Source organism: Anolis carolinensis, unplaced genomic scaffold (genome assembly GCF_035594765.1).
Source record: "Anolis carolinensis isolate JA03-04 unplaced genomic scaffold, rAnoCar3.1.pri scaffold_15, whole genome shotgun sequence".
Taxonomy (NCBI): domain Eukaryota; kingdom Metazoa; phylum Chordata; class Lepidosauria; order Squamata; family Dactyloidae; genus Anolis; species Anolis carolinensis.
Genome location: NW_026943826.1, coordinates 8,842,491 through 8,868,877, shown reverse-complemented (window position 1 = coordinate 8,868,877; position 26,387 = coordinate 8,842,491). Strand labels below are relative to the sequence as shown.

Here is a 26,387-nt window from a genome sequence, read left to right as displayed (position 1 = left end):
GAGACAGACACAGAGGCAGAGAAGAAACGAATCATATTATTATTATTATTATTATTATTATTATTATTATTACATTATTTCTACCCCACCCTTCTCACCCAGTACAGGGATTCATAGATTTGGAAAAGGGCTCTCCAATCCAACCCATTCTGCTATAGGAACACACAATCAAAGCACTCCCAATAGATGACCATCCAGGTCTCTTTCAAAGGTAAAGGTTTTCCCATTACATTAAATCTGGGGGTTGGTGCTCATCTCCATTTCTAAGCCGAAGAGTCGGTGTTGTCATGTAAAAAAAAAAAAGGTGACTATAAAATGGAGTCCTGAGTTTGAACATGCTCAGTACAAGCACTTGTCTATAGTCCCACACCAAAGAGGTACAGTCAAACTGGCAAATCAACATACACACAGAATATAGGTTAGAAAATATATAAGGATAAAGGTAAAGGTTTTCCCTGACGTTAAGTCCAGTCGTGTCCGACTCTGGCGGTTGGTGCTCATCTCCATTTCTAAGCTGAGTCGGTATTGTCATGCGTCCACCTCCACTGAGGTCTGATGCAAAAAAATACAAAATGGAGTCCTGAGTCTGAACATGCTGAATCTGAACATGCAGGTTAGAAAAAATGTAAGGATAAAGGTAAAGGTTTCCCCCTGACATTAAATCCAGTTGCATCCAACTCTGGGGGTTGGTGCTCATCTCCATTTCTAAGCCAAAGAGCCAGCGTTGACCGTAGACACCTCCAAAGTCATGTGGCAGGCATGACTGCATGGAGTGCCGTTACCTTCCCCATTCCTGTCCACATTCTGCTGGAAATTTTATGGTGTTGTAAATTAGTTAAATTAGCCTCCCCGCATAAAGCGGTACCTACATTTCCTACTCGACAAATGCAACTCTTTTTCAAGCTGCTTAGGTAAACAGCAAGCTAGGCTATTAAATGGTTGGGAGCTCAATCCGACCGGGGCTTCAATCTCATGACCTAGCGGTACCTAAATTTCCTACTTGACAGATGCAACTGTCTTTCAAGCTGCTTAGGTCAACAGCAAGCTAGCCTGTTAATGGTCAGGGGCTTAACCCGACCCGGGCTTCGATCTCATGACCTCTCGATCAGTAATTATTTATTGCAGCTGGCTACTAACCTGCCGTGCCATAGCCATGGCAAGAACAAGATTTCCAGACTTTGAGTCCATCGTGGTATATAAATAACTAGCTTAGGGACCCGGCGGTGCCCGAGTTATTTGAGAAAGGTATTGTTTGCCTGTGTTCCAAGTTTAGTCTAGATCCAATGCCAGCTGGGTTCAGTGGGTGTAAGTGAACTGCAACTCCCATATTGGTGGGGGTCGCAGTGCTCTAAGGAAGCCAGTGAAGGTATTGCAAGTCCCATCATGCATGGTCTAGTCCCCTCCAAACAGCACCCAAGTGTAGAGTAGGACATGTGGGCTCTATGTGCCAAGTTTGGTCTTGTTCAGGTATTGGTGGGGGTGAGTGAAGTGAGTGAAGGTATTGCAATTCCCATCGTCCATGGTCCATCATCCTCCGAACTTCACCAGGGTATAGAGTGGGTCATTGGCGCTCTGTGTTCCAAGAGTCATTTGTGGCAGTTGCAGTGGTCTCAGGAAGTGAGTGAAGGTACTGCAAGTCCCATTATTCTTGTTATGTGCTCAAAATGTACCAGGTCATAAATTGGGCCATGGGGGTGTGTGTGCCAAGTTTGGTCCTGATCCGTCGTGAGTTAGAGTAACAGTGGTCTGTCAGAGACACCGTGTTTGAAAGTACTGCAAACCCCATAATCCTTGGTGCACCAATCAGAAAGCTGCCACAAACATACAAACATTCACTTTATATAGATAGACTAGCTGTGCCTGGCCACGCGTTGCTGTGGCAAAGTGGTGGTGGTATTGGTTAAAAATTGTTGTGTGATTTTTATTTGACGTTATTTGCATTTTTTTTATTAATTTTATTGTAAGTTATATTTTTATTTATTATACTTTATTATTTTCTTGTATTATTTTTAGTTATTTTCTGTTATTATAGTATTTCATTGTAGTAATTTTTTAGTGTTTTTTATTTTATTTTTTTGGGTTGCTAGGAGACCAAGTTGGAGGAGCTTAGCCTTCTAACTGGCAGCAATTGGATAAAAGCAATTATTCCTCTCTCTCTAATGAGGACTTTATTTTTCTTTTCTTTGTGTTGTATCAACCTAGAGGCATGGATGATGGGTTGTGTTGTCAAATTTCGACATTGGGGGGCCTGTAGTTTTGTTGTTTTGTGGGTCGCCGTGATGCCATCACTCTTTTATATATATATAGATTATTAGTATAGCATGGTGTAATTGGTTTACTCACAAACTTCATGTATTCAGCATACAGGTACTTTGCTGAATACAAACAGATTTGAAGTAGTTTCACCAGATGGATCTCCAGGTACAGTAGAGTCTCGCTTATCCAACCTTCTGGATTATCCAACACATTTTTGTAGTCAATGTTTTCAATACATCGTGATATTTTGGTGCTAAATTCGTAAATACAGTAATTACAACATACCATTACTGCGTATTGAACTACTTTTTCTGCCAAATTTGTTGTCTAACATGATGTTTTGGTGCTTAATTTGTAATCATAACCTAATTTGATGTTTAATAGGCTTTTCCTTAATCCCTCCTTATTATCCAACATATTCGCTTATCCAACATTCTGTTGGCCCGTTTATGTTGGATAAGTGAGACTCTAATGTATGCTCTTATTGTGTTGAAACGATGCCCCTGCCAAGCAGTGAGCCATTCCCATAGCCCAGGTTTCTACTTTTCTTTTATCCAATTGGATAAAAGCAATTATTCCTCTCTCTCTAATTAGGACTTTATTTTTCTTTTCTTTTTGTTGTATCAACCTAGAGGCGTGGATGATGGGTTGTGTTGTCAAATTTCGAGATTGGGGGGCCTGTAGTTTTGTTGTTTTGTGGGTCGCCGTGATGCCATCACTCTTTTATATAGATAGATAGATAGATAGATAGATAGATAGATAGATAGATAGATAGATAGATAGATGGAAATAAGAAGTGGTAATGATGGGAATGGGCCAACTATCTCCCCAGGTCCCTAACTCTGACCCCGCTCTTCTAGTTCTTCTTTCTCAATCGTGTCTGTATCTCACCGATCGTGGTGGGTCGTTGTCTGGGATGTGTGCGCACCAAGCAATCTTGGGGAGAGTAGTACTTGTCGAAAGTGTCACATTATGTTCATCGCAAGGTGAATTTTCCCGTGAGAAGGAAAGGGAGAAGCTACCCTACAAATGGCTGAAACTTTAATAGCTTTGTAATTTTCCAGGCAGGGTGGCGGAGACGATAGGACAGTTGCACCGCAACCTTGAAGCAGATGTTTGCCCCTTGATGGCTTCACCGGGGTTGAGTGCCATTCATTATTCTCCCCTTGTCCGTATTCAGGCTTCATAAATATTTTGTTTCGGGCGGCAATTAAGCCTACCTGGGAGAGGGTTGGAGGCGGTGGTCGACATTGGTGGCAGTGGCTCCTTCGGGCAGAGACAGTCGTGTCACGCCACCAAAAACGAGAGCAGCGCATGCGCGAGAACGTGATCAAGGGTCATTGATTTCCAACAGCACAATGTGATGCCAGTCCCATGACAATTGCATAGCGTTGGCTGCAGGTATCCGTTTCAGCAAACAGAATGCTGTTGTATATTAACTAGCTGTGCCCGGCCACGTGTTGCTGTGGCTTATGGGAATCATTTATTGACCAGGTGGAATATGTCAATATGGGATTTGTGTATTGGTAGTGTTTAAATGAAATTTGTGTCTTGCCTGTATTGCATACTGATTGCATCACCCAGAGTGTAACATAGTCTGCAAAGAGTTAATTACTAAGAAGCTGTGATGTCCTTGATGTGTGGCTGGAACCAGGGAGTGTCCAGACACAAGTGTGTGTGCATTGCTGATTGCATCACTTCAGATCTGTTCTGTTCTGTTCTGTTCTGAATTGAGTCGAGTGCTGTCTGCTGAGAGTCAAGTCCTGTGTCCATTGTCTGCAAGTCTGTTTGTTTTTATTAATGCTTTCAGTAAAACTTGTATATAGTTTTACCATTGTCTCTGATGTCTCTTCGTTCTCTGTTCCACTGACTCCATCCAACTGCTGCTGCACTGCGTAAATTACTCTGACAGAATAACAGTAAATAGCCTTGCAGTAAACTCTTGTATGTTGTTCACTTGAGAGCTGCGGGTCCATGGACCGTAATAAAGTTATTATTATTTATTTATTATTATTTATAATAGCCTTGCAGCCTCAAAGCCTGGCCGTTTTCTTCTGATGCGAATCCTTGTTTGGTGAGCTGGAATACAATGGAATAGGCTTGCCGCTTGGAAGGCTGGGTACTGGAGCTGCAATTAGTCAAATTGATTAGCACTTAATGGCCTTGCAGCTTCAAAGCCTGGCAGCTTCCTGCCTGGGGGGGGGGAATCCTTTGTTGGGAGGTGTTACCTAGCCTTGGTTGTTTCCTTTCTGGAATTCCCCTGTTGTCAGAGTGTTGCTCTTTATTTACTGTCCTGGTTTTAGAGATTATATTGTTCTGTATTATTATACCGCAGTAATTATTATACAGTAGAGTCTCACTTATCCAACACTCACTTATCCAATGTTCTGGATTATCCAACGCATTTTTGTAGTCAATGTTTTCAATACATCGTGATATTTTGGTGCTAAATTCGTAAATACAGTAATTACTATATAGCACTACTGCATATTGAACTACTTTTTCTGTCAAATTTGTTGTCTAACATGATGTTTTGGTGCTTAATTTGTAAAATCATAACCTAATTCGATGTTTAATAGGCTTCTCCTTAATCTCTCCTCATTATCCAACATATTTGCTTATCCAACGTTCTGCCGGCCCGTTTATGTTGGATAAGTGAGACTCTACTGTATATTATATTTATAATCTTATATTATCTGCTTAGAACTGGATTATATGAGGCGCCTTCTACACAGCTGTATTAAAGCCACACTGAACTGGATTATATGGCAGTGTGGACTCAAGATAATCCACTTCAGAGCAGATAGTGTGGATTATCCTTCCTTGGCATTGAGTCTACGCTGCCATATAATCCAGTTCAAATCAGATAATCTGTATTTTATAGGCAGTATGGATGAGGCCTAACTGAACCCTGGCTGTCCCTTGGCAGAGGGGGTTGCTAGGAGACAAAGTGAACGGGGCCTACCTTTCTAACTGGCAGCAAGGGGAAAAAACAGTTCTTCCTCGTCCTCTAATTTGGACTTTATTTTTCTGGGGTTTTTTTTTTTGTTTGAAAGACATATTTTGGATGAGGATGTCTTTTGTGGCCAAATTTGGCGTGATTTGGTTCAGTGGTTTTGTTGTTTACTCCATAATAAAATGCACATTACATTTATATATAAATATACTAGCTGTGCCCGGCCATGCGTTGCTGTGGCAAAGTGGTGGTGGTATTGGTTAAAAATTGTTGTGTAATTTTTATTTGACGTTATTTGTATTTTTTAATTAATTTTATTGTAAGTTATCTTTTTATTTATTATATTTTATTATTTTCTTGTATAATTTTTAGTTATTTTTTGTTATTATGGTATTTTATTGTATTAATTTTTTTTAGTGTTTTTAGTGTTTTTATTATTTTTTATTGGGTTGCTAGGAGACCAAGTTGAAGGAGCTTAGCCTTCTAACTGGCAGCAATTGGATAAAAGCAATTATTCCTCTCTCTCAAATTAGGACTTTATTTTTCTTTTCTTTTTGTTGTATCAACCTAGAGGCGTGGATGATGGGTTGTGTTGTCAAATTTCAAGGTTGGAGGGCCTGTAGTTTTGTTGTTTTGTGGGTCGCCGTGATGCCATTACTCTTTTATATATATAGAAGATAGATAACTCAGGCCTCATTGGGATTTGGGAGCACACCAAGTTGTACATCAAAAACATTGAAAGACTAAGCGTATCCTGTTCCTCGTGCCCGCCTTTTGCTTGCTTTTTTATTACCGAGATAATTTGCATGAAAACAACATCTGTGTTTGTGTTAATCTGCTGCCGCTGCTATTGTTAGCTTCCCAGCCCTGGTTGAAGCCATTGGCTGCGCTCCATGAGACAGATCATACATGGCCTTCCGCTTTTGAAACAGCTCATCATAGAATAGAAAAGTTTTGCACATCTCTTTACTATTATTTAAAAAACCCATAGGATTAATACCATGAATCTGTAGAAATTAGTAACAGAATCCTTGTTAAAATATAAAACTGTTCTAAAAAGTAACATTTCAACACTATTGTTGTCTGGGTTTGTCTGGGTTATTTGAAAAAGTCAGTTTTGTAATTGTCCAAAATGCATAAGTTTGTGTATTAACTACAACTGAACCCCGAGAAACTCCAGCAGTATTTAAAGTTTGTTATGTTGTGTTGGAAACCGCCCTGAGTCCTCTCAATAATAATAATAATAATAATAATAATAATAATAATAATAATAATAATAATAATAATAATAACTTTATTTATACCCCGCCACCGTCTCCCCAACGGGGACTCGGGGTGGCTTACATGGGGCCATGCCCAGAGCAATACAATATAACAAAATATAAAAACAACATATCATAACACAATTAAAACAATACAATAGATAATAATATACATTACAACAAGAAGTCAAAGAAACAGTAAAAACAAGGGCGGGCCGCATGAACACAAAGATAAAAACTCGGGGTGAGAGAGACAAAGGAGATGAAGTGGTATATAAATTAAGTTTATTGTTGTTGTTGTTGTTGTGGTATATAAATTAAGTTTATTATTATTATTGTTATTATTTGAAACACAACAAGATGAGTTCACAGCAGACACTCTGCTGGCTGTTGTATTGGATCACACGTTGGACACTTCCCAAGTTGTTGTTGTTGTTGTTGTTGTTGTTATTTTATTATGACACAGCAAACAAGATAGATATGCTGGATTTCGTATCACAAAATCACAAGTCGAACACGTCCCAAGTGTCTAGGACTGTGTGGTGTATTTTCGGATGATGTGCGCAGATCCCAGTCGGGTGGCCTTTTGCAGTTGGCAGATTGTCATTTTGTCAATGTCTATTGTTTCCAAATGCCGGCTGAGATCTTTTGGCACGGCACCCAGTGTGCCCATCACCACCGGGACCACCTGCACTGGTTTCTGCCAGAGTCTTTGAAGTTCAATCTTGAGGTCCTGATAGCGGCTGAGTTTTTCCTGTTGTTTTTCGTCAATGCGATTGTCACCTGGGATGGCGACATCAATGATCCAAACATTTTTCTTTTCCACAACTGTGATGTCTGGTGTGTTGTGTTCCAGAACTTTGTCAGTCTGGATTCGGAAGTCCCATAGTATCTTTGCGTGCTCATTTTCCAATACTTTTGCAGGTTTATGATCCCACCAGTTCTTTGCTGCTGGGAGGTGGTACTTGAGGCATAAGTTCCAATGAATCATTTGGGCCACATAGTTGTGCCTCTGTTTGTAGTCTGTCTGTGCAATTTTCTTACAGCAGCTGAGGATATGATCAATGGTTTCGTCGGTTTCCTTGCACAGTCTGCATTTTGGGTCATCAGCTGATTTTTCATCAGCTTCTTCTTCTTCTTCTTCTTCTTCTTCTTCTTATTATTATTATTATTATTATTGGAAACACAACAAGATGAGTCCACAGCAGACACTCTGCTGGCTGTTGTATTGGATCACACGTCGGACACTTCCCAAGTTGTTGTTGTTGTTGTTGTTGTTGTTGTTATATGTTGGGCAAGTTTGCTGTGGATTGTTTGAGTCCATAGTGCTGTGTGGATGTGGGTGAACTACAACTCCCAAACTCAAGGTCAGTGCGCACCAAACCCTTCCAGTATTTTCTATTGGTTATGGGAGTTCTGTGTACCAAGTTGGTTTAGTTTCATCGTTGGTGGAATTCAGAATGCTCCTAGATTGTATGTGAACTATAAATCCCAGCAACTACAACTCCCAAATGTCAAAATTATTCACATTTGGGCGTGTTGGGTATTTGTGCCAATTTTGGTCCAGTGAATGAAAATACGCCCTGCATTTCAGATATTTACATTACGATTCAGAACAGTAGCAAAACAACAGTTATGAAGTAGCAACGAAAATAATGTTATGGTTGGAGGTCACCACAACACAAGGAAGGTTGAGAACCACTATAGTACTTTTCAAACTATAAAAATAAAAAATCTGCCAAACAGGCTAAGAGAGGAGGAGAAAACTCTCCCTCCTTATTTCAGCACACTCTGCTTTTGCAACGGCTTGTAAATCACCCATAAATTCTGATCTCTCTTCTCTCGAGATCCAGAATGGAGACAAATGAGGGCAGTTGCTGGGGAGACGTGGTTGTGCTTTGGAGCCTCACCGTCTTTATTTGAGGCGAGACCCTCGGGGCCAAGCTGTGTGTTGCTGCATCACAAGGAAAACAACACACATCTGTTCCCAATGAAATGTGAGCAAACACACCAGGGTAGGAAGTCACCCTTTGTTATGGAGATATGTATCTTAAAAGCTCTTCCCTTGGGCCTATGTGGTTATACCAATAGCAGTCCTGGTCTGCGGCAGGTCCTGGCTTGTTCAGTAGACTCTCCTCTACAGTTCCATTTGGTGGGAAGCCTTAGCATTGAACGGTTGTGTTGTTAAAGTGCGAAGTATGGAACCCTGCGCAGACTGGGAAGCCTTAGCATTGAACGGTTGTGTTGTTAAAGCGCGAAGTATGGAACCCTGCGCAGACGGAGAAGCCTTAGCATTGAATGGTTGTGTTGTTAAAGGGCGAAGTATGGGACCCTGTGCAGACGGGGAAGCCTTAGCATTGAACGGTTGTGTTGTTAAAGTGCGAAGTATGGAACCCTGCGCAGACAGGGAAGCCTTAGCATTGAACGGTTGTGTTGTTAAAGGACGAAGTATGGAACCCTGCTCAGACGGAGAAGCCTTAGCATTGAACGGTTGTGTTGTTAAAGAGCGAAGTATGGAACCCTGCGCAGACGGGGAAGCCTTAGCATTGAACGGTTGTGTTGTTAAAGTGCGAAGTATGGAACCCTGCGCAGACGGGGAAGCCTGAGCATTGAACAGTTGTGTTGTTAAAGCGCGAAATATGGAACCCTGCGCAGACGGGGAAGCCTTAGCATTGAACGGTTGTGTTGTTAAAGTGCGAAGTATGGAACCCTGCGCAGACGGAGAAGCCTTAGCATTGAACGGTTGTGTTGTTAAAGTGCGAAGTATGGAACCCTGCGCAGACGGGGAAGCCTTAGCATTGAACGGTTGTGTTGTTAAAGGGCGAAGTATGGAACCCTGCGCAGACGGGGAAGCCTTAGCATTGAACGGTTGTGTTGTTAAAGTGCGAAGTATGGAACCCTGCGCAGACGGAGAAGCCTTAGCATTGAACGGTTGTGTTGTTAAAGAGCGAAGTATAGAACCCTGCGCAGTCGGGGAAGCCTTAGCATTGAATGGTTGTGTTGTTAAAGAGCGAAGTATAGAACCCTGCGCAGACGGAGAAGCCTTAGCATTGAATGGTTGTGTTGTTAAAGTGCGAAGTATGGAACCCTGCGCAGACAGAGAAGCCTTAGCATTGAACGGTTGTGTTGTTAAAGTGCGAAGTATGGAACCCTGCGCAGACGGGGAAGCCTTAGCATTGAACGGTTGTGTTGTTAAAGTGCGAAGTATGGAACCCTGCGCAGACGGGGAAGCCTGAGCATTGAACAGTTGTGTTGTTAAAGTGCGAAATATGGAACCCTGCGCAGACGGGGAAGCCTTAGCATTGAACGGTTGTGTTGTTAAAGTGCAAAGTATGGAACCCTGCGCAGACGGGGAAGCCTTAGCATTGAACGGTTGTGTTGTTAAAGTGCGAAGTATGGAACCCTGCGCAGACGGGGAAGCCTTAGCATTGAACGGTTGTGTTGTTAAAGTGCGAAGTATGGAACCCTGCGCAGACTGGGAAGCCTTAGCATTGAACGGTTGTGTTGTTAAAGAGCGAAGTATAGAAACCTGCGCAGACGGAGAAGCCTTAGCATTGAATTGTTGTGTTGTTAAAGTGCGAAGTATGGAACCCTGCGCAGACAGAGAAGCCTTAGCATTGAACGGTTGTGTTGTTAAAGTGCGAAGTATGGAACCCTGCGCAGACGGGGAAGCCTTAGCATTGAACGGTTGTGTTGTTAAAGTGCGAAGTATGGAACCCTGCGCAGACGGGGAAGCCTGAGCATTGAACAGTTGTGTTGTTAAAGTGCGAAATATGGAACCCTGCGCAGACGGGGAAGCCTTAGCATTGAACGGTTGTGTTGTTAAAGTGCAAAGTATGGAACCCTGCGCAGACGGGGAAGCCTTAGCATTGAACGGTTGTGTTGTTAAAGTGCGAAGTATGGAACCCTGCGCAGACGGGGAAGCCTTAGCATTGAACGGTTGTGTTGTTAAAGTGCGAAGTATGGAACCCTGCGCAGACTGGGAAGCCTTAGCATTGAACGGTTGTGTTGTTAAAGAGCGAAGTATAGAAACCTGCGCAGACGGAGAAGCCTTAGCATTGAATTGTTGTGTTGTTAAAGTGCGAAGTATGGAACCCTGCGCAGACAGAGAAGCCTTAGCATTGAACGGTTGTGTGGAGATTCATTGGAGATTCCCAAAGGAGGTTCATCAGAGAATGCAATCTGTTTATGGTAATTGTGTTGATGTGAGTCCTGTGCATTGTTGGGCGAGTAAGTTGAAAGATGTTGATTTGGGAACATCTGACTTGCGCGACAAACAAAGAGTTGGATGTCCTGTGACGGCAACCATCAAGTTTTACAAGCAAAAGGTTGACAGATTGATTCAGGATGATTGTCGTATCACTCGGAGAGAAATTTCGAGCATAATCGGCATTTTACAAGAACGTATGGGTCACTTTATTGCTTTGCTTGGCTATCGGAAGATCTTTACACGATGGGTACTGTGAGACATTGGTTGCGGAAACAGAGTGTTGACTACTTCCGTGACGGCTTCAGAAAACTTGTTCATCGTTGGCAGAAATGTATCCAATGGTCTGATGATAATGTGGAAAAGTGAATAGTGGTAGCTAAAGAGCACATTCTAAGGATTATTTCTGCGTTCGATTTATTATAATACTCCCATCCAAACCCAAGTAACGAAGGTGGATGCATTACTTTTAATTCAACCCTCATACTTTTAAGACGTACAAGTTTACCGTATTTTTTTCAGGTGTAAGACTCCATCGGTTGTAAGATGCACCTTGATTTCAGTACCATCAACAACAATATATATATAAGAAACACCTTGTTTTTGGAGATGTTTATGTAGGAGGGAAAGTGTGCCTTAGAATTGAAGAAATACTGTGGTGAATTTGCTCAATTGCTATAATCTAGACCAGGGGTCCCCAAACTAAGGCCCGGGGGCCGGATGCGGCCCTACAAGGTCATTTACCTGGCCCCCGCTCTCAGTTTGATAATATAATATTTTTATATCAGTTTTAATAATATAATATATTGTATATACATATAAGATTGATAATAATTTTATGTTATACAATATAATACTAATAGTAATACCATATAATAATATTAATTATATGTTATATATTATATCTCTATATATAAAAGAGTGATGGAATCCTGGTGACCGACAAAACAACAAAACTAAACACCCCACAACCTCAAAAATTGACAGCACAACCCCTCATCCACGCCTCTAGGTTGATACAACAAAAATAAAAGAAAAATAAAGTCCTAATTAGAGGGAGAGGAATAATTGTTTTTATCCAATTGCTGCTAGTTAGAAGGCTAAGCTCTGCCCACTTGGTCTCCTAGTAACCCACTCAGCCCAGGGGACAGGCAAAGTTAGGCCTCACTTAGGCCTCTTCCACACTGCCTATAAAATACAGACATCACCAGACAATGCCATGACAACGTGTGGCCGGGCACAGCTAGTATTATATAATAGTATAGTGGTATAGTTCAATATAGTAATATATAATGCTAATATTGTGTTATGCTAATAATATAACATATTGTATGTACATACAGCTGCTCTGTGTCCCCTTCGGGGTGAGAAGGGTGGGATATAAATGTAGTAAATAAATGCAGTAAATAAATAATTAATTTTAGACTTAGGCTCGGCCAAAGTCTGACATGACTTGAAGGCACACAACAACAACAACAACAACAACAACAACAATCCTAATGAACTTGACTATCTCATTGGCCAGTAGCGGGTCCACACTTTCCATTGAAATCCTAATAGGTTTATGTTGGTTAAAATTGTTCTCATTTTTAAATATTGTATTGTTCTTTCGTTGTTGTTGTTGTTGCACTACAAATAAGACATGTGCAGTATGCATAGGAATTTGTTTGTATTTTTTTTTTCAAATGGTAATTTGACCCCTCAGCAGTCTGAAGGATTCTGGACCGGCCCTCTGCTTAAAAAGTTTGGGGACCCCTGGTCTAGACACATAATAAAAGTGAAAATACATATGGCTGGAGTGTCTCAACCTGGGGTCCCCAGATGTTTTGGCCTTCAACTCCCAGAAATCCTAGCAGCTGACTCTGCAGAGCCTTTTCTACATCCCCGTACTTCCACTCATTCATTATTTCCAAGTCCGCAGTCGAGAATTTCCTTGCCTTTTCCCACCTTTGCTTTCGGCCTAACCCGGAGCTTCTGTTTAACCTTTCCACTCCGATGTTTGTCCAGGTGCAGTCTATCACCGCCATATGAAAAAAGAGAGAGAAAGAAATCTTTAAAAAGCAACTTTTCCTGCTGGCGACGGAGCCGGCTGACACATCTGTGTTTTAATAAGAGGCCATTTTGTAATATCCGGCATTTCACAACAGCGGAGGAAACACACAAGGAGAGAAAGCCTCGGTTACTAAGCACAACTCCCTCATCAAAGTTATGCAACTTCGGATTGTATGCTATTTTTACAGAGAGCCGTGATTCATATTTTATCACTGTTTTTCTTCCCCTTTCAGTAAATGAGCTCGGTATTTAGTCAGGCACAAGCCAAATAATGGGTTGCTGTGAGTTTTCCAGGCTGTATAGTCCCTTGGTCAACATGTAGCTGTGTGTTGACTAAGAGATTGAGGACATCTTACATTGAGGAAGCTGTGCTGACCTAAATGTAAAGTAAAAGTAAAGATTTTCCCCTGACATTAAGTCCAGTCGTGTCCGACTCTGGGGGTTGGTGCTCATCTCCATTTCTAAGCCGAAGAGCCGGCATTGTTCATAGACACCCTCCAAGGCCATGTGGCTGGCATGATTGCCTGGAGCACCGTTACCTTACCGCAAAAGCAGTACCTATTGATCTACTCGCATTTGCATGTTTTGAACCGCTAGGTTGGCAGAAACTGGGGCTAACAGCGGGACTTCACCCGACTCCACAAATTTGAACCACCAACCTTTTGGTCAGATTCTGTGTCCGACTCTGGGGGTTGGTGCTCATCTCCATTTCTAAGCCGAAGAGCCGGCGTTGTCCATAGACACCTCCAATGTCATGTGGTCACTGGCATGACTGCATGGAGTGCCGTTACCTTCCCACCAGAGCAGTACCTATTGATCTACTCACACTCTGGGGGTTGGTGCTCATCTCCATTTCTAAGCCGAAGAGCCGGCGTTGTCCATAGACACCTCCAATGTCATGTGGTCACTGGCATGACTGCATGGAGTGCCGTTACCTTCCCACCAGAGCAGTACCTATTGATCTACTCACACTCTGGGGGTTGGTGCTCATCTCCATTTCTAAGCCGAAGAGCCGGCGTTGTCCATAGACACCTCCAAGGTCATGTGGCCACTGGCATGACTGCATGGAGCGCAGTTACCTTACCACAAAAGCAGTACCTATTGATCTACTTGCATTTGGTGCTCATCTCCATTTCTTTTTTAAAAAAATAATTTTTATTGCTTTTCAAGTGTTATTTTATGGAGCCCCGGTGGCGAAGTGCGTTAAAGCGCTGAGCTGCTGAACTTGCAGACCGAAAGGTCTCAGGTTCAAATCCCGGGAGCGGAGTGAGCGCCCGCTGTTAGCTCCAGCTCCTGCCAACCTAGCAGTTCGAAAACATACAAATGTGAGTAGATCAATAGGTACCTGTGAAGATGTATGAACGGCTGAGGTTCTTTTTCTAGGCAGGGGGGAATCCTTTTTAATCCCACCGCTGCCACCAATTGCAAAGATGTGGAGGTGGAGGTTGTTTTTTATTAATTAATTATTATCTCTATATATAATAAAAGTGAATGTTTGTATGTATGTATGTATCTGGGTATGTGGCAGCTTTCTGATTGGCCGAACTTATTTTATCCCTGATCCCCTAACTTAGGATCAGTCCTCCCTGTGCTTCAACAGAGCCCAGACTACCTTATAATAAGTCACCAAACTTATTTTATCCCTGATCCCCTAACTTAGGATCAGTCCTCCCTGTGCTTCAACAGAGCCCAGACTACCTTATAATAAGTCACCAAACTTATTTTATCCCTGATCCCCTAACTTAGGATCAGTCTTCCCTGTGCTTCAACAGAGCCCAGACTACCTTAAAATAAGTCACCAAACTAATTTTATCCCTGATCCCCTAACTTAGGATCAGTCTTCCCTGTGCTTCAACAGAGCCCAGACTACCTTAAAATAAGTCACCAAACTGATGTGGGCGAAACGTCAGGAGAGAATGCTTCTGGAACATGGTCACACAGCCCGAAAGACATACAACAACCCTGTGATCCCGGCCATGAAAGCCTTCGACAACACATAGTCACCAAACTAATTTTATCCCTGATCCCCTAACTTAGGATCAGTCTTCCCTGTGCTTCAACAGAGCCCAGACTACCTAAAATAAGTCACCAAACTTATTTTATCCCTGATCCCCCTAACTTAGGATCAGTCTTCCCTGTGCTTCAACAGAGCCCAGACTACCTAAAATAAGTCACCAAACTTATTTTAGAATTGACTCAGTACCGCTCCGGCGGGAAAGTAACGGCGCTCCATGCAGTCATGCCAGTGGCCACATGACCTTGGAGGTGTCTATGGACAACGCCGGCTCCCACCGGGGCTCCCTTTAAGAAAATATGGATGGAAAAAATAAGGTTTCAGTTTTCTGGGCACGGTGCAACCAAATTCCTCCCTGGCTTTTCTGACCTATCAAAGGCTATCATGTCTGGCCAAGGCATTAAATGCCGCCCGGCGTGAGGGTGAATTGGAAGGGATTACGGAGCGCGTATTAGCGGCTGCCTGGGTGGCGGGAGCTTGAGCGCAAACAAAAGGACAAGTTGGGAAAGCTTTGGTGGCTCGACCGAGAAAACAGAACGTTAATCAAACATGCATGCCTCCGAAAGCCCATCCATCGCACATCAATTCAGGGGACAAAAGCCGCCGCGGAAATCAATAGCCGACTGAAACGTTAACACAGACAATCATTGATCAAAAGGGGCTTTGACAAAAGGATGGCGACACGGGAGCCGGCCTCGCCATGGCCATTTTCGTTCCTGTGTGATCGCCGCTTACGGAAGGAGAAACCGGCACCAGCTAAAGATATAAGCGAGGCCGGTTTGACCAAAAAAAAATAAGAGAGAGACAGCCATGATCAGATTTGCTCCCCGGCTCTGATCCTTTGTGCTCTAGGCAACCGTTTTGGTTCAGAGACACACTCCCAGCCACGCCAGAGTAAATTTAGTCTGCGGCTAAAAAAGCCTTTTCCATGGGAACGTTCTCTAACAAGAGACACATCAAAGTCGCTTCCACGCCAACCAGGGTTTGATTCTGATTTTGTCCCAGCCGGCTCGCCCCGCGGTGCTTTTCAGAGAGGAATCGGTTTTCCCTCCTCTGTCCCTGACGTGACAGACAAAGTCTTCATCTCCGACCAAACCACCCCTCCCTACTCATTGGATTCTCACGTTGCCCTCACAGCTTGGAAATAATGAGTTACAAGTAATAACCGTTGATGATACCGAGTCCGCCCCTTGGTAATTAAAACGCAATACAATCACAGGCCGGCCTTAATTAACAAAGCCGCTAAAAGTCAAGCTCATGCTGCCCTCCTCATTCCTCTATCACAAACTATGGGCATTGGAGGGTAGCAGGGTGTCTGGGGTTCACAAAACAACAAAGCCTGAGCTCAAACAGAAGGAAAATAACATCCTACTGTAGCCGCATGTGCCTGCTCACAACAGGGAAGGTAAATGACATCTGCCTCCAGTTTCCTTAATTTAAAGGTAAAGGTTTTCACCAGTTGTGTCCGACTCTGGAGGTTGGTGCTCATCTCCATTTCTAAGCCGAAGAGCCGGCGTTGTCTGTAGACACCTCCAAAGTCATGTGGCCATAGGCATGACTGCATGGAGCGCCGTTACCTTCTCGCCAGAGCGGTACCTATTGATCTACTCACACTCTGGGGGTTGGTGCTCATCTCCATTTCTAAGCCGAAGAGCCGGCGTTGTCTGTAGACACCTCCAAAGTCATGTGGCCATAGGCATGACTGCATGGAGCGCCGTTACCTTCTCGCCAGAGCGGTACCTATTGATCTACTCACACTCCGGGGGTTGGTGCTCATCTCCATTTCTAAGCCGAAGAGCCGGCGTTGTCTGTAGACACCTCCAAAGTCATGTGGCCATAGGCATGACTGCATGGAGCGCCGTTACCTTCTCGCCAGAGCGGTACCTATTGATCTACTCACACTCTGGGGGTTGGTGCTCATCTCCATTTCCAAGCCGAAGAGCCGGCGTTGTCCGTAGACACCTCCAAAGTCATGTGACCATAGGCATGGATCGCTGTTACCTTCCTGCCAGAGCGGTACCTATTGATCTACTCACATTGGCATTTTTTCGAACTGCTAGGTTGGCAGAAGCTGGAGCTAACAGCGAGCGCTCACTCCACTCCCGGGATTTGACCCTGGCACCTTTCGGTCTCCAAGTTCAGCAGCTCAGTGCTTTAACACACTTCGCCATCGGGGTTCGTTAATCTATATATAAAAAAGGGTAATGAAATTTCAGCCTAGGACAAAACAACAAAACTGCACATCCCAGAAACACTAAACTTGGCAGCACAACCCCTCATCGATGCCTCTAGGTTCATACAACAAAAAGAAAAGAAAAATAAAGTCCTAATTAGAGGGAGAGGAATAATTGTTTTTATCCAATTGCTGCCAGTTAGAAGGCTAAGCTCCGCCCACTTGGTCTCCTAGCAACCCACTCAGCCCAGGGGACAGGCAGAGTTAGGCCTCACTTAGGCCTCTTCCACACTGCCTATAAAATACAGATTATCAGATTTTAACTGGATTATATGGCAATGTAGACTCAAGGCCCTTCCACACAGCTATATAACCCATTTATAATGGACTTAATGTCAGGGGGAAAAGCTTTACCCTTTACCTTAACTACTACCAATTCCTCAATACTTTATTTCCCATACCACCATACTTCGCCACAGCAACGCGTGGCCGGGCACAGCTAGCCTATCTATATATATCTATATGTATATCTATATCTATATATAACTATATGTAACATGCATTTTTCCCATGGAGCAAACAACAAAACCGCTGAACCAAATCACACAGAATTTGGCCACAAAGACATAGTCACCTAATCTATGTATTTCAATTAAAAAAAACCTAGAAAAATAAAGTCCAAATTACAGAGGACGAGGAAGAGCCGTTCTCCCCCTGGCTGGCAGTCAGAAGGGTAGGCCCAGGAAGCAGCCAGGCTTTGAAGCTGAAAGGCAATTACATGCTAATCATTCTGGATAATTGCAGCATTCACACTTGTCTCCAACAGACAAAAAAAGGAACAAGCAGAAATATTGCATATCCACAAGCTTTAGGAAATAACATATAATAACTACAGTAGAGGCTCACTTATCCAAGCTAAACGGACTAACAGAACCTTGGATTCTGGATTATCCAACGCATTTTTGTCGTCAATGTTTTCAATACATCATGATATTTTGGTGCTAAATTTGTAAATACAGTAATTACTACATAGCATTACTGTGTATTGAACTACTTTTTCTGTCAAATTTGTTGGATAACATGATGTTTTGGTGCTTAATTTGGAAAATCATAACCTAATTTGATGTTTAATAGGCTTTTCCTTAATGCCTCCTTATTATCCAAGATATTCGCTTATCCAACGTTCTGCCGACCCGTTTATGTTGGATAAGTGAGACTCTATGTATGTAATTAATAATTATTCAGCCAGCTTATTTTATTTTGAAATGTATTTCTTGTAAATGTCACAAGCTAAGAGCGTAATAAAACTTTATAACATTTATATGGGAGATTTTTAAAACGATTGGGCTCTTACGGCATTCTCATGCCCATCCACCCCCTTAACAAACAAAGACATAAATGGGTTTCATTTCATTTCCTTCTCCAAATGCAACTAGAACTATAAGGAACATGTGAAATTTTGAGACTACAGTACATACTTCTCCACTGAAGTCCAAAATCACACTGAACACTAAATGGAGTCCTGCGCCCGAACATGCTCAGTACAATCATACCCCCTTAACAAACAAAGACATGAATGGGTTTTATTTCATTTCCTTCTCCAAATGCAACTAGAACTATAAGGAACATGTGAAATTTTGAGAATACAGTACATACTTCTTCATTGGAGTCCAAAATCACACTGAACACAAAATGGAGTCCTGTGCCCGAACATTCTCAGTCATATGTCTATAACCACACCAAAGAGGTACAGTCAAACTGGCAAATCAGCATACACATCGAATACAGGTTAGCAAATATATACATTAACAAACAAATCGTTGCTATTTCCAACAATTCATTAGCTCCTCACTCCTCATCCAGTCACATACGACCCATTGCTCACTCGCTTGAGACTGGAGTGAAATGTAAGAGCAAAAAGAGAGAGACTTTCAGGCCCAATATATCCCTTCCTGCTAAAATTATCTCCAGCCCGGGAAGCAAAGCAGACAGCAAGCCTCTCGAATTCCATGGATTGTGCTGCCGAGCTATTTTTACACACGTCCGAGAAGCCAGAAAAAAAGGGCAGCCACAAGACAGGATGTTTAAAGGGGAGGGATCAACGATATCTGATCTGAATTATAGTAGTAATCCATTTATTTTACTTTAAAATGGTTTATATATGAACAAAGATGTATGAATTTGTGCTTTTGATTATGAAAAGCCGAAGCTTTAGGTGCTCTTACTGCCTATTACAGGGAAAACCATTTGTGTTCTCAAATACATTACACCTTGAACTGTCGATTCGCTTCTGACACGATAAATAAAAACCTTTAATGCCAATTCCAATGGGCGGCCAGGATTGGGATGGGCGGAGTTACGAGCTCTGAGGCAGGGCTGAGCTTCTATCCTTGTCCTGCGGCGCCTGCCAGGACACAGGGGGTGGGGCTAGAGGAGGGGGCGGGGCCTCTTTCCAAGTGCCTGACGGGGCTGAACCACTATACCCCGCCCCCGTGTTCTAACAAGCGCCTCAGGGGAGGTATACACAGGCTCTTGCCTCCACCCCTAGCCCTGCCCTTTAGTCCTAAAAGTCCTCTCAGGAGAAATAAAGAGGCTCAGCCCTGTCTCAGGCTCTTGGAAGGAGGCCCCTCCTCATTCCCTAGCTCCGCCCTCTGTGTCCCAACAAGCGCCTCAGGAGAGGTATAGATTCTCAGCCCTGTCTCGGGCTCTTGGGAAGAGGCCCCGCCCCCACCCCTAGCCCCGCCCTTTAGTCCTAAAAGTCCTCTCAGGAGAAATATAGAGGCTCAGCCCTGTCTCAGGCTCTTGGAAGGAGGCCCCGCCCCCTTCTCTAGCTCCGCCCTCTGTGTCCCAACAAGCGCCTCAGGAGAGGTATAGAGGCTCAGCCCTGTCTCGGGCTCTTGGGAAGAAGCCACGCCCAATCCTCTAGCTCCGCCCCCTGTGTCTTAACAGGCGCCTTAGGTGCTCAGCCCTGTCTCCGGCACTTGGGAAGAGGCCCCGCCCCTTCTGTGGCCCCGCCCCGTGTCCTAATAGGTGCCATCACCGCCCCTCTGGATTGCACCCACTTTGGGAATCACTGAACTAGAGTGTTAGGCTGATTTAGATAGTCTTGACATCGTTGACTGCGCTCTTGATCTACGTTTTTAAAAATCGATCCATACTGTAATGCCCCGCTCTTCGACCATTTCTCAACTCCTTCATATCTGGATGAGCTTCACTAGAATTTCGGAATGACACCATAGGACTTTTCATTTGGCCTCGTTTCTTTTTCTGAAAATCTGCGGATGCAACGAGGAGGCCATAAAAGCTATTCCAACCCACCGTAAACATTTCCCTATTTATCTGCCCTTCATTGCATGTGCGATCTTATTATCTCGGCACAGCATCAAAGTGACAGCCGTCAGGGTCACCCGATATAATGTACGTCGGCAGCGTAACATTTAATGACGGGAGCAGGGCGAGACGGGAAGGATGGGAGGGAGCAGGAGACGCCGGCGGGCCGTTTTCAAGGGATCATCCGTTATATCGGTGCATTTCCCGAGGCGATAATTGAATGACAGTGGCTGGAGGGAAATCCATTTCTGAGCTGTTAAGAGAAAAATGGTTTCCCGTGTAATGGTTGCCAGGAAGGAGAAAAAGCCTCCTTTATCCTTATTTCTCTTAGGTTTGATGCAGAGGACGGGAATTATCAAGCACAATTGAGCTTTTGAGATGGAGATATTTATTTATTTAGAGAGAGAAAGGAGCCAACGCATCCTTTGCAGGATGGAGTATCTTCTGTTGTGGATCCGGGTGTCAAATCCAATTAGTTGAAATGAAGGGTCCCGTTCCTATTCATCTGCCTTTAAAATATGAAGCTACCGTATATACTCGAGTATAAGCCGGACTGAAAAAGCCCCCCTTGGCTTACACTTGGGTGAGGATCCTGGTTGGCTTATACTCGGGTTGGCTTACATTTGAGCATATATGATACATTTATTATTTTTCTCTATTATTTATTTATTTATTTATTTATTTATTGGTGACATTTATATCCCGCCCTTCTCACCCCGAAGGGGACTCAGGGCGGCTTACAAGTTATATTTACATACAATCTATATCTATAAAAGGGTAATGAAATTTCGGCCTAGGACAAAACAACAAAACTACACATCTCAGAAACACTAAACTTGGCCACACAACCCCTCATCCATGCCTTTACGTTCATACAACAAAAAGCTCCAGCTACTCCAGAAAACTGCCAGGCTTTGAGACTGCAAGGCTATTCACTGCTATTCCATCTGGCCAACAAAGGATTCCCATAAGCCACAGCAACGCGTGGCTGGGCAAAGCTAGTCTATATATATAAAAGGGTAATGGAATCACGGCACCGGACAAAACAACTAAACTAAATGCCCCACAACCTTGAAAATCGACAGCACAACCTCTCATCCACGCCTCTACGTTCATACAACAAAAAGAAAGGAAAATTAAGTCCTAGCCACAGCAACGCGTGGCTGGGCACAGCTAGTATAATATATTATTAGGATAACACAATATAAGCATTATATATTACTATATTATTATTATTATTATTATTATTATTATTATTATTATTATTATTGACATTTATATCCCACCCTTCTCGCCCCGAAGGGGACTCAGGGCAGCTTACAAGTTATATTTACATACAATATATTATATTATTAGCATAACACAATATAAGCATTATATATTACTATATTATTATTATTATTATTATTATTATTATTATTATTATTATTATTATTAGCGACATTTATATCCCACCCTTCTCGCCCCGAAGGGGACTCAGGGCGGCTTACAAGTTATATTTACCTACAATATATTATATTATTAGCATAGCACAATATAAGCATTATATATTACTATATTATTATTATTATTATTATTATTATTATTGACATTTATATCCCACCCTTCTCGCCCCAAAGGGGACTCAGGGCAGCTTACAAGTTATATTTACCTACAATATATTATATTATTAGCATAGCACAATATAAGCATTATATATTACTATATTATTATTATTATTATTATTATTATTATTATTATTATTGACATTTATATCCCACCCTTCTCGCCCCGAAGGGGACTCAGGGCGGCTTACAAGTTATATGTACATACAATATATTATAGTATTGGCATAGCACAATATAAGCATTATATAATACTATATTGTACTATACCACTATATTGCAATATTATTAGTAATTTTACATGTAATATACAGTAGAGTCTCACTTATCCAAGCTAAACGGGCTGGCAGAAGCTTGGATAAGTGAATATCTTGGATAATAAGGAGGGATTAAGGAAAAGCCTATTAAACATCCAATTAGGTTATGATTTTACAAATTATTATTATTAATAATAATAATAATAATAATAATAATAATAATAATAATAATAATACTTTATTTATATACCGCCCTATCTCCCGGATGGGACTCAGGGCGGTTTACAGTCATAAAAGGAATAGAAACATTACATTAAGCACCAAAATATCATGTTATACAACTAATTTGACAGAAAAAGTGGTTCAATACGCAGTAATGCTATGTAGTAATTACTGTATTTATGAATTTAGCACCAAAACATCACAATGTATTGAAAACATTGACCACAAAAACATTGACTACTAAAAGGCAGACTGAGTTGGATAATTCAGAACATTGGATAAGCGAATGTTGGATAAGCAAGACTCTACTTTACATGCATCCACCTCCACTGAGGTCTGATGCAAGACTGAATACAAAACGGAGTTCTGAGTCTGCACATGCTCAGTACAATCACCCCTCTCACACCAAAGAGGCAAATCAACATACACATAGAATACAGGTTAGCAAATGTATACATTAACAAACAAATAGTGAGAGGCTTGGGAGGTGGCTATTTTCAACAGTCTGCAAAATTGATGTAGTAGACCAGTCAACACCATCTGGTTTGTAGTTTTGAGAAACTGCAAATCGCTTCTGGTGTAGTGTAATGGGTATAAGATTGAAGCGAGTGATCCCTGGTTCAAATCCCACCAATTGCAATAGTGAGACAAAGTGGCCAGGGCAAGCCATTCGCTCTTGGACAACCTCCTTATCCGTAATTGTGACTTCCAGTATGGGCTTGTTGGGAGGACTGGAACCAGATAATATACAAGAAGGAACGAGCCATAGGAACGAGATGGAACGAGAAAGGAAAGGGGGAAAGGTATGGGGAGGGAAGGAGAAAGAAGGGATGAAAGCATGCGATATCCTGGCAACACATATAAATAACCACTGTGTTATGCATTTAGTTCTCTTATTTGTTTGAAGCTTTGTATGAACGTTTATTTATTTGTTTATTTACATTATTTATATTCTGTCCTTAGGGCGGATCACAATGCGCATATACATGGCAAACATTCAGTGCCATTAGACATGCGACATATATAGACAGACACAGAGGCAATTTAACCATTTTCCGGCTTCATGAGGGTATGCTCGATTCCGGCCACAGGGGGAGCTGCCGCTTCACTGTCCACTGTGACACCCGAGCCCTTGATGGGAGTACTTCCTCATTCTTTCTGGTGTTGTATATTCGTTACATTAGCCTCCCCGCATAAAGCGGTACCTACATTTCCTACTTGACAGATGCAACTGTCTTTCGGGCTGCTTAGGTCAACAGCGAGCTAGGCTATTAATGGTTGGGGGCTTAACCCGATCTCAGTAGTGATTTATTGCAGCTGGCTACTAACCAGCTGCGCCACAGCCCAACCCTTACGTTGTCGGTGGTGGTGCCTGCAAAAAAATCTGCAAATCGTGGCACACAGGTTGAGGTTTATGGAGACTTTGAGGCCTGTTTGTTCTTACGGCTGGCTTCGAGCACCTCCAGCTCCCCTGCAACTTGAAAGCGGTTGGGCTTGAGGCAGACGAGCGGCTCGGAAATGACGGGGGCTTTCAAAGCAAAACGAAAGGCGATTAAAACCACATGCTGCGCTTTAGCTCGACATTACACCTGCTAGTTTGAATATCATCCGCGCTGGCTTTTGAGCCTGAGCCAGATCCATAATGCGGCGGAATTATCGCCGACTTCGCTTTGACGCTCTCATTTGCCGTGTACGTTGAGATTTTTTAAGAAATAGATGGCTTTAATACACTTTCCGTACCGAGACTGTAATGTGTTCTAATCTCAAGCGACGTCTTTCCAAGCTCGAGGCCTATGGTGGCTTTTTAAAAATATCCACCTAGAAGATGAAGCTGTGTTTGCTTCCTGTAGTTATTCGACACCGAACTGAATAAGTACCAGTTTTTTAAAAGCACCTCTGTGTTATATAATGGGTCTGTTTTGTGGACATAACGTCTTTGCATTGCCGTGCTCGGCCAGGAGCGAAATATTCTTTCTTCCTCGAAATACTGATTGGTTTCCTTTTTTTCCTTTTTCATCTTTCAGTCCAGAAGGCTCTTCGACATGCATTATATAGAGCAGTCAAATATATTTCAATTGGAAATGCTTCTACTGCCTCTGAAGCACATTATCTGGAAATGGTTTAAATTTACAATATATCCTTAGTTGAAGATGTATTTAAATCCTCAACCTCTGAGGATGCCTGCCACAGATGTGGGCAAAACGTCAGGAGTGAAGCTAGGGCTGATGGCAGGAGCTCACCCTCACCTGAAGCTCGAACTGCCAATCCTGTTTTCGAACCGTTAGGTACACAGAAGCTAGGGCTGATGGCGGGAGCTCACCCTGACCTGAAGCTCGAACTGCCAACCCTGTTTCGAACCACTAGGTACGCAAAAGCTAGGGCTGATGGCGGGAGTTCACCCTGACCCGCAGCTCAAACTCCCAACCCTGTTTTCGAACTGCTAAGTACGCAGAAGCTAGGGCTGATGATGGGAGCTCACCCTGACCCGCAGCTCAAACTTCCAACCCTGTTTTCGAACTGCTAGGTTCACAGAAGCTAGGGCTGATAGTGGGAGCTCACCCTGACCTACAGCTCGAACTCCCAACCCTGTTTCCGAACTGCTAGGTACACAGAAGCTAGGGCTGATGGTGGGAGCTCACCCTGACCCGCAGCTCAAACTCCCAACCCTGTTTTCGAACTGCTAGGTACACAGAAGCTAGGGCTGATGGTGGGAGCTCACCCTGACCTGCAGCTCGAAATGCCAACTATTACATTTATTTTACATTATTATTATTATTATTAATACATTTATTATTTCACTCTGATATTATTATATTTATTATTTTACTCTATAATTACATGTATTATTTTACTCTATTATTACATGTATTATTTTCCTGTATTTATTATTATTATTATTATTATTATTATTATTGCATGTATTATTTTACTCTATTTATTATTGCATGTATTATTTTACTTGATTATTATTAAAAGGATACATAAGCACATTTACATTGAAGAAGATGAGAATCATGATTTGATCAGAGTTGGACAGTCTTATCTTAAATTTGAGCTTGATGTAAATATTCCAAAACATTTAACCTACTGATGCCTCAATTCATGTAATTTTATTGGTATCTATTTTTATTTTTGAAATTTACCACCCTCGGCTTATACTGGAGTCAATGTTTTCCCAGTTTTTTTGTGGTTAAATTAGGTGCCTCGGTTTATATTCGGGTCGGCTTATACTCGAGTATATTCAGTACATGTATTATTTTCCAGTATTTATTATTATTGCATGTATTATTTTACTCGATTATTATTAAAAAGATACATAAGCACATTTACATTGAAGAAGATGAGAATCATGATTTGATCAGAGTTGGACAGTCTTATCTTAAATTCGAGCTTGATGTAAATATTCCAAAACATTTAACCCACTGATGCCTCAATTCATGTAATTTTATTGGTATCTATTTTTATTTCTGAAATTTACCACCCTCGGCTTATACTGGAGTCAATGTTTTCCCAGTTTTTTTGTGGCAAAATTAGGTGCCTCGGCTTATAGTCAAGTAAATGAATCTAGAAAGACCAGAATCAGATCATGGAGTCAATGGCTAACCATGTTTCTAAACATGGAAGTTCCGTTATATTTCCCGCAGCTCCTTTTTCACCTTCTCTCTCCTTCTTGCTGGGAGATTTTTCATATGAGAAGCAGCCTTCAATTTGTGAGACCGATGTGCAAGGAAGCTCCGCGCCACTTTGATAACAGCGTGCGTTTTTAATATTTTTTTTGGTCTTGTTTTGCAGGGAGAACTGATCACTTTCTATTACTACTGGAAGAAAACCCCTGAAGCCGCCAGTTCTCGGGCGCACCGCAGGCACCGGCGGCAGGCTGTGTTTCGGAGAATTAAAACACGGACGGCTTCCACTCCGGTTAACACGCCCTCCAGGCCTCCGTCCAGTGAATTCTGTAAGTAGGAGGCTAAATGCGGCCCATTTATCTCCGTTTAGATGCATGGGGCTGAAGCCGAAACACAGCCGGGGAAATGGAGTTCGAGCCCTCGGCTGC

At 42.5% G+C, this 26,387-nt stretch overlaps 1 protein-coding gene across 12 annotated transcripts in view; it reads left to right on the top strand.

Annotated features, from left to right (window-relative positions):
* rere (arginine-glutamic acid dipeptide repeats) overlaps positions 1–26,387 on the top strand; it is a 384,137-nt gene that overhangs the window by 320,928 nt on the left and 36,822 nt on the right. For all 12 annotated transcript variants that reach the window (XM_062965666.1, XM_062965664.1, XM_062965661.1 and 9 more), the window contains one exon: positions 26,126–26,288. In XM_062965666.1, the coding sequence (XP_062821736.1) occupies positions 26,126–26,288 (163 nt within the window). The remainder of the gene's footprint in view (positions 1–26,125; positions 26,289–26,387) is intronic.